A 13,197-nucleotide genomic window follows, 5' to 3' on the forward strand; every position below is an offset into this window, starting at 1 on the left:
GATGTTCTACCGACAAGGCCTGAAGCTCGCTTACACGCCTTGCCGAAGTCACCGCAATCAGAAAAAACATTTTCCACAAAAGAAACTTCAAGTCCACCGTAGCCATGGGCTCAAAGGTTTAATGACAAAGCAGTGAGGACGACATTCAGTTCACACTTTGGATGCGGGTTGCGCACAGGTGGATAAAGTTGCAATAGACATGCAAAGTGTCTTTTAATGACAGGGTTTGTCAATGAAAAAGAGCAAGAATCCATGGACAGGTAAGCAGCGATAGCCAACAAATAAATCCTACAAGACAAGACATGTATGCCTGAAGTTGCCAGATGAGAAACGAATGACAGGACCGTGTCGATGGTAGCTTCTCTGTGGTCCAGCTGCTTTGCTAAACACCAGTGACAGGAACTGAGCAATTTGCTCCTAGACTGAGACCTTGTTGAAGGTTTTCTAGCCGCCTGGATAATACGCATATTGTCCGCAGACAAGTTGAAACTTTCTAAAGATTTGAACTCAGGCACCAGGCCGCCATGCTGAATGATTGTGGGGAGGGTTGCCACATCTGCTGATCGCTCTGGTGAAGCAGGTCGGGAATCAGCAGAAGCCTGATCGGTGAGCAGACTGACAGATGCTGAAGCTCCAAAAATCAGAAACTGGCTGGCCACCACGGGGCTATGAACAGGAGAGAGCAATTCATCGTGTTCCTGAGCTTGCATAGCGCCCGGGGAATCGGAGGAAGCGGCGGGAAGGCGTAGGCTTTCATGTTGTGCCACGGAATCTCGAGAGCATCCCCCAGGGAAGAAGCTCTGAGCCCGTTCCTGGAAGCATAAAGAGGAAGTTTCCTGTTTGATAACGTCGCAAAGAGGTCCACTTCCGGAGTGCCCCAATGGTGAAAAAGATCGGAGAGGATCTCTGTTCAGCTCCTAGTTGTAGCTGACTACCGCTCACCGGCTGAGGGAGTCTGGAGTCACATTCAGCTGACCCGGAATGTACACAGCCAGCAGCCAAACATCGTGCTGAAAGGCCATTTCCCAAATCTGAATGGCTACATCTACAAGGGGATGTGACCGGTACCCCCCTGCTTGTTGATGTAAAACATGGATACCGCATTGTCTTTGCGGATGCAGACTACTTTGTTCACAATCACTGGCTTGAAGGCTTTGAGCGCCAAGAAAATCACCAGAAGTTCCAGATAATTTATATGAAATTGTCTGTCCTGTAGCGACCACAGGTGAAAACCTGAAGATGATCCATTGTCGCGCCCCACCCGATAAGGGAGAAGTATGTTGTAATGGTTGTTTGAAGGGAGGGCTCCTGAAAAGGAGCACCCACCGACAGATTGCTGGAAGATGACCACCATAGGAGATCTGTCATCATGCAGGCTGGGACTGGAATCGTTTTGGTGTCCGATTCCACTGTCTGAAGCCAGGAACTCCAAAGAGCCATCTGCGTGAGTCGCATTTTGAGTCGAATAAGGGGAAGAGCAAGCACGCACAAGGCCATGAGGCCTAGAAGCCTCTGGAACCAAAGGCCGACATGCTATCTGACTGAATGAAAACTTGACATGTGGTTAACAGATCTGCCATCCTGTCCACAGTCAGGTACACTCTGCAGTCGATCGTGTTCCAACAGAAACCCAGGAAAATCACGTCCTGAGAGATCACCATGGAGGATTTCCGCCAGTTCACCGACAGCCCAAGCCGAAACAGGAGCTGAAGGAGAGACCGAAGATAGCTTAAGGCTTTCACTGGCGGGTGCTCCGCAGAAGCCAGTCGTCCAAATATGGATACACATGAATACCCTGTAGCCGTAGTAAAGCCGCGATGACCGACATCATCTTTGTGAAGACACGCAGCGCTGAGCTGAGACCAAAAGGGAGCACTCTGAATTGGAAGTGCTCCTCTCCCAGAGAGAACCGCAGATATTTCCAATGCAGGTTCCAGATCAGGAAATGAATATACGCGTCCTGAACGTCCACAACACTGAGCCAAGCGCCCTTCTGAAGAGAGGACTTTATTTGGCAGGTCGTGATCATCTTGAATTTCTCTTGGGGAAGAGAAAGGTTAAACTGGGAAAGTCTAGAATGGTGCGCAAGCCAGCCTGGTTGGGTTTGGGCACCGTAAACAAACAAGAGTAGAAACCCTCCCCTCGTTCCACTAGGGGAACAGGTTCCACCACCTTGAGGTCTAGAAGCCTCTGGACCTCGGCTCTGAGGGTGGGCGTCCCTGACTGCTGAAAGGGAGGATTGAAGGGTAGGGTAGGGGCATGGGATGGACTAAACCCACCGGTCTTCGGTGAAGGTTTGCTACGCCTCCAGATGAGACGAGATTCGTCCTCCCACTGGTCTCGTGCAAGTGCTAAAAAATATCATTTTGCAGACTTTCTGGCGGAGAGACTACCTGTCCCTGAAGAGGAGGCTGAAGACCGAGAGAAAAACCAACCTCGTTGCTGTCTCTGACGGGAGTTACCTCTCAGTGGATTAGTCCTACGAGACCTGCGGTCCTGGAACCCTCTGCAGCCCGAGGAGGATCGAGACTGGGATCCAGATCTCTGAGCATTGACTTGGGGCTTCACTAGCACCGGCAGAGACTTGGCAGTTTGAATGCTCACCTTAGTTTTTGTAAGCTCATAATCCGTTGAAGAATGAAACAACTCTTTGCCATCAAAAGGCAGGTCCACAACTTTATCTTGGACCTCCTTTGAAAACTTTGTTGCATGAAGCCAAGCTTGACGAGAGGTGTCCACCCCAACATTAAGCCTTGAACTGAGGTTTCGACATGGTGCGCAACAGCCTCCAGCATATCCTGCGGCAAAACCCTGGCGTCTGACAAACCGCCCTTAAAGTCTTCCAGCCGGTCCCCAGGAATGAACTCCTGGAAGTCCGCAAAGTCCCTCCGCAGTTTCATATTCACTGCCGCCAAAATTAGCTCTGCGTTAGCCTGATGCAGTTGCAGCCCAGAGTTGGCAAAAACTTTCTTGGCCAAGGAGCCCAGCAACTTGTCTTCCTTGGCCAGAACTTGAGCTGCGGCAGCAGAGGTCGCAAAGGCCGGCTTCGATTGCAGAGTGGCGGCCGCAACCACCCTCTGAAGGAACAGGCAGGTGTGCTCCTGTGGAAACAAGGTGAGCACCCCCGAAAGCACCCCTTCCTGTGGAGCGGGTGCCTCAGGTACTGGTATGTCAAGGAGTGACATGTCCAGAACCCGGTCGTGGAATGCTCTGACAGAGCGGGGCTGGTCCTCACTATCCTGGTCTGCCTGAGGGTCATCCAGAACATCAATTGACGTATCGCTCTGCTGGAGTCTTGTCAACCGGAGACAACGGAGACAGAGGCGGAAGAGGTGGAGGCGGGCCAGGAGGTAGAGGTGGTACCGCTGCCGGAGCGACAGGTGCCGTGACTGGAACTGCCAGGCAGGATGCGGCACCAGAGGGCAGATCTCCCGAAAAAGGCCTTTAAAGTACTCCCTCATGGGATCAGTGTTCATAAGAGTCTGAAACTACCCAAAAAAGGCATCCTCTGCCGAAACTTTAGGAACCCGGATGGGCAGAGGCCACTCATGAGGAGCATACCCCCCACAAACGTAATGAGGAAGGCTGCCAAGAGGGCCCGCCACCAACAGGGTCTACATAGATAAGTGGGGCAGAAGCAGGAGGAAGCGAGACCGTATGCGGTAGTGGCATCCAAGCGCGCCAGTCATAGGAAGGGCGGACTGGATTCACACTGTCCCGTGGACCAGGTTGTCCACCAAAAAGAAGGTTCCCAGCACCCGCCGTCGAAAGCCTGGGTGTGAGGGAAGAATCCAAAATGACCGCCGTAGACCACGCAGGAAGGCCCACCATTTTGTGAGTCTCTGAGGAGAACTGCGTCACATGTGTGGGTGAGGCAAGTGACTCCACAGACTGGTCAGGGGACTTGATCGAAACTTTAGCTTTGATACAAGGATCCTCGGCAGAGCCGATACTATGTGGCCTGGGATGTTTACTGGACATCCTGTCGTGACCCTTTGAGTTAGCCTCCAAGAGAGGAACCTCAGCCAAGCCGGTAACAGAGGAGAAACAGTCAGCGACCTCTCCCTGTGCCCCCTCAACAGAACCGGTAACACTGCGAGCGCGGGAAAGTTGAGGAATCCACCTCACAGACAAGACCTTAACAGGTCTCTCAGTTCTGTTGGTACACACCTTAGCCTCCATAAGAGGAACCTCGGAACAGAGTCTGGTCTTTATAGCTCCCCCAAGAGGGACCTCGAACTGTGGTTTGGTACAGAAAGCCTCAACGGAGGCCTCAGGGCGCACCCCAGTGTCTGTGTGGGAAGCTCCAAACATGGAGACCTCGGAGCGAACTCTGGTACCCAACGCCACAGCACGACTAGGCTGGCTATTAGAAACTGATTGGTGAACCTCAGATCGTGACCCCGTATTGGCAGGCCCCTCGCAGGAACCCTCGGAGAAAACCCTGGTACACCTATTAGGCCTGCGAGGCACCTCAGGCGAAACCCTGGTAGCAGAGCTTTTGAAGCCCCTCCCAGACCTGGAGGACCCCGGGAAGGAGTCTCTTCTTTCCGTCCGCCCGGACCAAAAGGGAATCGCAGTAGAAACACGAGTTGCAATGGTGATCCGTTCGCAAGAGGAACAAGCGACAAATCCCAAACGATCCGGCATTTACGGAGGACTACGTGACCGCAGAACCGGAGCAGGAGAGAAGGACAACAGGAAGAAAAAAAACGGTGTTCCTGGTGATGCAAATGCGTCCAGCCCCGACCGCGCAGAGAAAAAGGACTGAAGGGCGATGTGCTGGGCGGAGCTCAGGAGGGCGAATTATGGCCGCGTGTGGTACCCCGCATAATAAGAGAAGAAGGGCACATTTTTCAATTTGATGCTTTTTTTTAAAAAGTGCTCTGGTCCCGTCCCACAGGACGGAATGTCCCAAAGGTATGGAGGAATGAGCGTGGGGAGGGGGCTTAGGTAGAGGTTTAACAGGAAGGGGAAAGGGAGGCCCCTTTTGGAGACAGGGCGGGGGAGAGGATAAGGGTGGGAGGAGGGTGATTGGTGAACGATTCTCGAGGAAGGAGGAGATCCATCTTAAAGGAGTGTCCCTGATGCTCAAGAGAGTGGAGTCTGTCTATGAGGATGATGAGGTTGATAGTGTCTAAGGCTGCCTTTAGGTCAAAAAGGATAAGTGCAGCACATCCTTCTGAGTCTGTCGTTCCTTTCATGTCCTGCCAGATGGAGGTGAGGGAAGTTTCAGTTGCTCTAGGGGAGTCAGAAACTAGACCTGGCAGGTCAAGTAAGCAATTGGGTTCTGTGAAGAGGCAGACAGTATTCTTTTTGTGAGGTGGTTCACATACAAAAAACTGGCCAGACAAGTAACATATTCTGTTAGCAATTATTCAAAGGAGTTATATTGCAGGCAATGGATTTCATTGCAGGAAATGGAATCATGGCATATGATAGGTACTCTTAGACCTCAACTTCTTTGTTCATAATTTGGTGTTTTTTTGGCTGGAAAAAAGGGCTCAGAATGGGAGGGACTTTTCTGCAGTTAAGCTATGAATGTTGGGAGCTTTTTTGACGAAGGCCCTTGCATTAAGAAGTATACCCGAGAAAGAGGTTTTTGTGGGGTTTTGATGGGGAATAGGTGTTTTTCATCACATGTCCTCAGACTCAAACGGCAATCCTGTGAGAGTTGCGCATGAATGGGTTCCTATATGAGTGTGTAACGCATAGTGCAGAGACCAATGTTTGTATTGTCTTTAGTAACCACCAGTAGCAGTCCACTACTGCAGTCTCTGTGTTAAGGTTGAGGGTGTTTAAGTTATACTTCTACCTTACACTTTTTAAAATCCAGTTTTCTCTTTTAGTTTTGCCTTTGAGCTGTCTCTGGAGGTCTATGTCAGTGAAACTGTTCTAAACCCATGCAGATTACAGGGATGATGCACACCTCGGTAAACCACAACAGAACAATGAAAGTTAATGCTAAAAATTGAAGCACATATAAGCAAATGAAAGCAGTAGGATAAATGAATCATTCAACTTGGAGACTGGAAGAAACAATGAGAAGCAAACAGGGGGTTGTTCGTCTTTTATTGTTTCAATCACATCTATGTTGTTCACCTTGAAAGTAGGAAAGAATGTGACAGCCCTTGCTCTTCCCATCACCACAACGAAACAAGGGAAGTATGAGGTGAATAAGATTCTAACCACTTCAGACCGCTGCAATGGAAACCAAACAGGATAGAGGACATACAGGTAAAATGGGAAGCACCTTGAAGACAACGTTTGTGAGGGACACCATTCAAGAGATATGACTGCTGCCCAAAGGTTAAGGGAGCACAAGCAGAAACTCACAAATACAGGTCGGATAAGGGGGGACAAACAGAAAAGACATACAAAGTAGAAGATACATGTAAAACGCCTATTGAGCTGTTTGTTCAGTGATGTTTTCTGATATTGCAATCCGGTTGGATTATCTCCTCGCCCGCTAGTTTATTCTGTGTCTGTGGCTACCAGAGAGCAATACTTCCACTAAGGAGATAACAGTTATGCTCAGCTTTTCAACTCATATGGCAAAAGGTTTTCTGGGTTCCTGTTTTGCTGTGGGACGGTGCGACGTGTTGACTGCTTATCCCAGACTCCACAGACACACAGGTCGTTTTCTAGTTATGATATGCAACTGACACAGTTTTACAACTTGAGTTTTTACCAGGGCAAGGTGTTGGCTCTATCAGTTTGCTCAACCAGACGGGATTAGAGGTGAAATTATTTAATTCAGAGCACTATTAGAATCCGGTTTATTAAAATAAATCGCAGCAAAGCCTAGAACAAAGAGCATCACAAATAATAGTAAATATTCACTGTGTAAAAATGTTTGGGCCCCCTCTATCTGATGAGCATGAACAAAAGACATCCTACTGATCAAAACGCACAACATAGAAGAAAAGATCAGGCTACACTGTGTTGTACCCTTGGCATCTTCGATTGGTTTCTGGGCGCTCCATACAATAAGATCTATGAGGAACGGACCCACAATGGGGATGGAGCTTGGCAGGCAAGAAGGGCCAGTGGCCTCCTCACTCGGAACACGGTACCCTTAGATAGTTGACACATCCTTTCTGTTTTGATCCTCCATGAGATACCCACAAACTAGTTCTTGTAATAGTATGACATTGAGGCATTTGACCCTCAATTACTAAAGGTTGGTTCTAACCCCTTTACCACCTTTTAACATCTGTATTTTCTTGACCCTGCTTGGATCAAGGAAATATATCTGACTGGATTATTTTTAATAAATAATGTAATATAATTGCCATGTAGTAAAACCATCTCCCTGCAGTACGTCTGCTTTAGAATATGTATGAGGTATTCTGGTCATTGTTACTGTTGCCAACCTAACTCCAGGTTATCACAAGCATATAATCAAGTCCTGGTTTTCCAAAAGACACAAAAGGAATGCCATGCTACCAGCACACAGTAAACAAGGATTCTTGGATGCTCTCATCGGTCTCTCAAGAGCGCTATCCTGGAAACTATTACACAACAGCTACTAATGCACTTCATCGTCTACTAAAGGTTTCAACCATCAGCGGCCTTGTATCCTACTTTCAGGGACCATCTGCCAAATTCATCCCTAACATAGAATTCTCAGCTTTGAAAACATTTTCAGCTCTGGTGTGGGACCCTCTAAGCAAATTAGTCTATTGTCTAAATGATTTGCAATAAACGCCAAAAATAAAACATAATTTAGAAACCTTCTTACTGGGGTGTGCCCAGGAAAAGAAAGCACCATTCTCTCATCAGGCATCAACTACCCTGCATTAAAAAAGTCTCCAGTGCAAAATCTCCATTCCACAAAGCTCATTTCCCTTCACTAAAAGTTGCATTTGGTTAAGGTGGGTGTTTGTCCTGCACAGTCTTAAGCCCAGCTGCTCCTGGACCAGCTGAGGATGTGTGTGTTCTGTCGTACAAAATAACTCTTCAAGTGAGGTAAACTTTAGAGGATGTTCTCAGTTAACCTTTCCCCTTTCATTTGTTCAAAATGTTCTTGAAAACTTTCAAAAATGTTCCACCCTTTAACTCCACCTTCCCGACCACGTTGAGAGGCTCTCACTCTACCAGCTGATGCTTGCTTTCCTCTGAACCACTGTTTACCACCATCCCTTACCACCCTCCCCTCATTCTGAAATATTTTTCTGCCACTTTCTTCTTCTAACTAGAATGTTTACATGTTTAGCTCACAAGGCTTGGACATCCCTATTTACGCCTTCTTTGAGGAGTATAGAGGAGGACTGAGATGGCTGAAACAGTCAATAATATGCACTTCTTAGTAAAACGCAGTGCCGAGGGGTGTTCTTTTTGTGCGAATTCCCACCCAAATACCTTCTTATCTTCAAAGTCCTTGGAATTTCTGTGGACTACATTTACAGAATGCACTGGGGTCACAACACTAGAACTGAAGCAGTGCAATCAATTCTGTCAAGGTAACATTAATATTGTTAGCATGTAACTGGTTTCTTATGACCTTTTGTAGGTTTTGAACGGTGCATCTGCAACTATTATAACAAAACAAATATTTGAACTGGACCCGTACTTGAGAATGTGAAATCAGATTGGCAAGTTTTTGCTGCCCTATGAACTCTGACCTCAAAGTGTTGTCAATCCTCCCCATTGACCACAGGTACTCTATGATCCGGTAGCTAGTCTCGTTTTCATAAATAGGCAAAACACGGGTTTGTTGTGTGCATTCCTAAAAATATTTACAGGGCTCTAAATTCAAGGATAGGCTGATACAGGTGATTACATTGACAGAGGACTGATCCGGTATTGCAGGCTGAACCTGGCGTTAGAAGAGGCGGAGGGAGGCACCGGATACACACACTTACATAAATAACACTTTAGAAACGTATTGCTAGAGTGTTTGGGACCCTGTAGGAAAAACTATCGTTTAGGGACTTGAGTTTTATAACACAACTGGAAATCTACAATCCACTAAGGAGTGTTTGAATTTGTTGATGAATTGCCTATGTTGGCTTGGCTTATTGCCGAAGCATACTGAAAGCTGTGACCTATCCAATTCAACAATGTTATTACATCATGTGACACCATTTATCCTGACAATGAATGTTTCTTCACTAGAATTTAGAAACTAGATTGCCCCTTATTTGCACTATATGCTTCCCTTTCCTAGTCCGGCCCATTTCTCCTCCCTTGTCAATGATATTGATGACTTAAGTCGTGATTGGTGTTTATGTGGTACTCAAAGGGTTAATAAACCATGGCTTCTTCAACAGATAAGACATAAGCTCATTCACCACTAGAGCACAAGAATGGCCGACAGGACACAGAAGGGTTATGGTTTTCTATAGCGGTTCTTTGGGGTCTCTCCACAACCAGTGGATTCGCAGTTGAGACCACTTGGCTTTTTCCCCAGGCCAATGCTTCCCAGGAGATCTGGAAGCTCATGTGTGATAGCTCTTTCAATTTTCTCAAGAAAACATCCCCCGATATATGAACATTGCTGGGATAACAGCTTAAAGTTGGAGATGGGGTTGATGCCAAAGAAGTCTTTGTAGGCCTCACGGTTGGGAAGGTCAAACTTGCTAACATTGGTCTTGGCCAGGATGGACTTAAAAATAAAGAACTTGTCTGGGTCATCAACAATGTCCTTGAAGACTAACTCGCCATCACTGAAGAATGTCATCTTTTCTTTATAGGTCTGCAGATAGCGGTCAACCAGGAGGGCATGGATACGGACCCGAATGGCATGCTGACGAATGAAAGCAATCTTGTTCTCCAACCTGTTCTCAATCACCTGATTCATATCCTCCAGGAGGGAGATTTCTTCTTTGAGGAACAGTTCCTTGTGAGTCTCGGGGTGGTAGTCTGCTGGCCAGAAAGAGCTAACATAGACTCTTGGTGGCTCAGTGACATTGATTAGTGGAGCCAAGCTCCAAAAGAGAGCACCATAGACCCTCATTAATTCTTGGGTGGCAAGACTGTCTGCTTTGTTCAGGATAATCCTAATTTGAGACTCACGACCCTTCAGCTGACGGAAAAGCATCTCCAGCTCCAATCCAACATCAAGCTTTGTTGGGTCGAAAACAACAAAAATGAGGTCCGCTCTATCAATGAACCACTGGCACACATCATTGAATGGATAGCCTGTATCAGGGGGAAGAGAAATGCAATTGGTTAATAAAATCTAGCAATCAAAATGATCTACGTTTCTACCAATGCATAGGTTGAACTTATTTAGCATGATGTCTACAAGCGTTACAAACATGCCAATCTAAGGACAGAGTGCAGAGTAGAACTCTGGTGCCCATCAAGTGTATAGCATTAATGATGGGCACCAGTGACCCTTTTAGTTTTCATTGAATTTCTCAGTAACTAGGAAAATTACGCTCATCTGTTTTAGACTATTTATTCTTCTGGGTGACTTTGTTGTTGAGGAACTCGATAATTTTGTATCTAGTCACTTAATGTGATCCTTAATATGTGCAATCCAATATAGGGCCTGATTTACAGACATACGTTTCGGATCAAAAAAGAGACATCTGTGAACTTCTCAAACTGACACCAGCCATTTAGACACAGACTCACAATGATTTGCTTTGGAACAAGCCTGAAGCTGAGCAGAGCATCTTCAAGAGCCACTTGATCAAACCTTTGTGAACTCTATCAGGACATAAGTATCTTAAAGATGCTCCTGGCCTCTACAGGTTCGTTTCAGTATTAACCTTTCTGAATAAGGCAAATAAAACATGCTAGCATAATTTGGAGAAGCTCTGGATTTATTCCCATGCAAATCTTAGAGAATCTGACCCCTGAAAATTCTATAGCGGGGATCGCTGTTCCTAGATAGCTATACGTTTTTTCGACCTACTTGGTATTACGTGAACTTGAAGCATAGCTCATCCAAGCAGGGTATGTGGGGGGGCTAGACTGGAATGTTGCTAACAGGGTTTTTACTGCTGCCATTGAAGCCAACATTGTCCACCTGAATGTAAAGATGTGAGCATATAGCAGTGCCACCTTGCCCAGCCTTAATGAAGGAACAACTCACTGTAAAACAATGTAGACAAGGGTCTAAAAGCATCACAACGCCAGTGTGTGGTGTCAGTTCATTGAAAAAACAAATTGTCTGGATTGTGGCAGCATTTGATAACTCCAAGGAGGGAGATTTAAAGGTGAAATTTGCAGATTTACTGTTTTCTCACTGGTATATGTAAGATAATGGTTAATCCTCACAATTTGAACAAAAAAGGCAGTGGCAGCTGGTGAACATAAATGTTTGAGCCTAAAACCCAGGAGCGCCTGAGCACAGTGAGGGACCCTGTACCAAACACAGGGGTGCTCCGGGGTGCTCTCCTCCTGACAAAATGTATAAAATAATGGGTTCAAACAATACATTTTATAGCAATTGAGTAAAATGCCACACAGTTTGGAATCAGTTGTGTATGGTAGAACATGAAAAATCCCAATAGATGCAAGTCACCAAAAGTGCACAGGACCATTTTGCAGGACATTTTCATGATGTCCTTGCCCACCACATATGCCAGTATAAAACATTTTTGAGTGCCCCCACCCGAGGTCTCCCTTGTGCCCCTTAACATTGGAGGGGGCCAGCGACATCTGCGGGTTGCACAGTGGACCTTGGGGGCACACCGATCTGGCGGGGGTCCCCTGCTGCATCTGTGGTCCCCCCGGCGAGTGGTGGGAAACAGTGGGTTTCGGAGCGGAGGTGAGTGTGAGGCTCCACCGGGGCCCGGGCCGCCAGCTGACGCAACAGGCTCCGGCCTGATCACATAGGCAGAGAGGGGGAGACAACCCCTGTGTGCTCTCACTGTGTTATCTAGGATGTGGTGGGACTGGCCAAGGCGGCGGATTCAAGAGCCTGCAGCAGGTGGGGCAGATCACGATGTCTGCAATAAAGAGGCCCCCTGCTGCAGCTGAGGGGCCCCGGGAAGGCCCCCTTCGGTGTTCAGAAGTGTCTTAAGAGGGTGAAGACACTACAGGAGGCTTAGAACATCCATGTTAAACTTAAGTTGCTCCGGCCAAGCAGGCAGTCATGAGCCCTGCATAGGCCATAGCAGTGGAAAGAGACAGCGGCTGAAAGACCTTGGCTTGGTTTCTGTAACCCACGGCTACCAGACCCATTGCTGGAAAGACAAACAAAATAGAAAAAGAGTCCCTATTTGAGATGAAGCGAGACGCAGCAACCTTAGCGGAGACTCCTAAAGCCTGTGACACCAGGATAGTACCCCGAGGGACCACCTTTGGTCCCCGGAGGCGATAAACAGGACCACTAACAGGGCACACTGCAGGTGGCAGAGCTCACCCCACCACCATCCAAAGGGAGAAGAAGGGTTGCTTGCAGAACGGCGGGACGGGAGGTGAGATCCCCTATCTTGAGGAGTGTTCCCACCTTCCTGCCCCCATGGAATTAAGAGGCAGCCGATCAATGGAGAGAGGAGCTCTGAGAAATGAATATGTGTACTCTGAAAATATTTACAGACCAATAAATCAAATTGTGGACAAGATTCATTGATGATGTCTTTTTAATCTGGCAAGGAAACTTAGTTTGAATGATTTTGTAAATTATCTTAATGTAAATTATTTTGTCATTCAATTCACAAGTAATAGTCATGTAACAGATTGATTTTTAGACACAAGCTTGTATATTAAAGGAAACAGAATTATGTCAAAAACATACAGAGTTAACCTACTGAAGTGAATTCTGTTTTGATAGCAACTAGCTGTCATAAACCTAGTGTTAATTCAGACTGGGGAATATACTAGAGCAAGGAGGAATTGTAAAGAAAGTGAAGAATTTGAAAAAGAGTGTATGATCCTCGACAGCAGTTTCAAACAGAGGGGTTATGCAGCGGATATTGTAAAAAGAGTTAGAGAAAAAAGTGTACTGATAAATCGAGTTGATTTACTTAAACCAAAGGAAAGAATCAAGATGGATACTTTGCAAAAAGTGAGAAGGGTAGCCCAGTTTTCGGCAGATGGGAATAAACTATACAGGATATTGCATAAGCATTGGAAAATATTGACACTAGACCCTGATCTAGTCAACTATATAAAAGATAGACCAACTATAGCATGTACCAAAGCACCGACCTTGAGAAATGTATATGCACATCATTCTTGTAACCTATACAACAAACAAGGACATGGTTACATCATAATGTGTTTGGTTTCTTT

At 46.6% G+C, this 13,197-nt stretch overlaps 1 protein-coding gene across 2 annotated transcripts in view; it reads right to left on the reverse strand.

The window, feature by feature from the left end:
- Nucleotides 1-6,055: 6,055 nt before the first annotated feature.
- SRL (sarcalumenin) overlaps nt 6,056-13,197 on the reverse strand; it is a 211,609-nt gene continuing 204,467 nt past the window's right edge. For both annotated transcript variants that reach the window (XM_069646831.1, XM_069646830.1), the window contains one exon: nt 6,056-10,146. In XM_069646831.1, coding sequence (XP_069502932.1) covers nt 9,335-10,146 — 812 coding nt within the window. In that variant the 3' untranslated portion in view covers nt 6,056-9,334. The remainder of the gene's footprint in view (nt 10,147-13,197) is intronic.

The sequence above is a fragment of the Ambystoma mexicanum genome, chromosome 2q, assembly GCF_040938575.1.
Source record: "Ambystoma mexicanum isolate Mex_15411 chromosome 2q, UKY_AmexF1_1, whole genome shotgun sequence".
NCBI lineage: Eukaryota > Metazoa > Chordata > Amphibia > Caudata > Ambystomatidae > Ambystoma > Ambystoma mexicanum.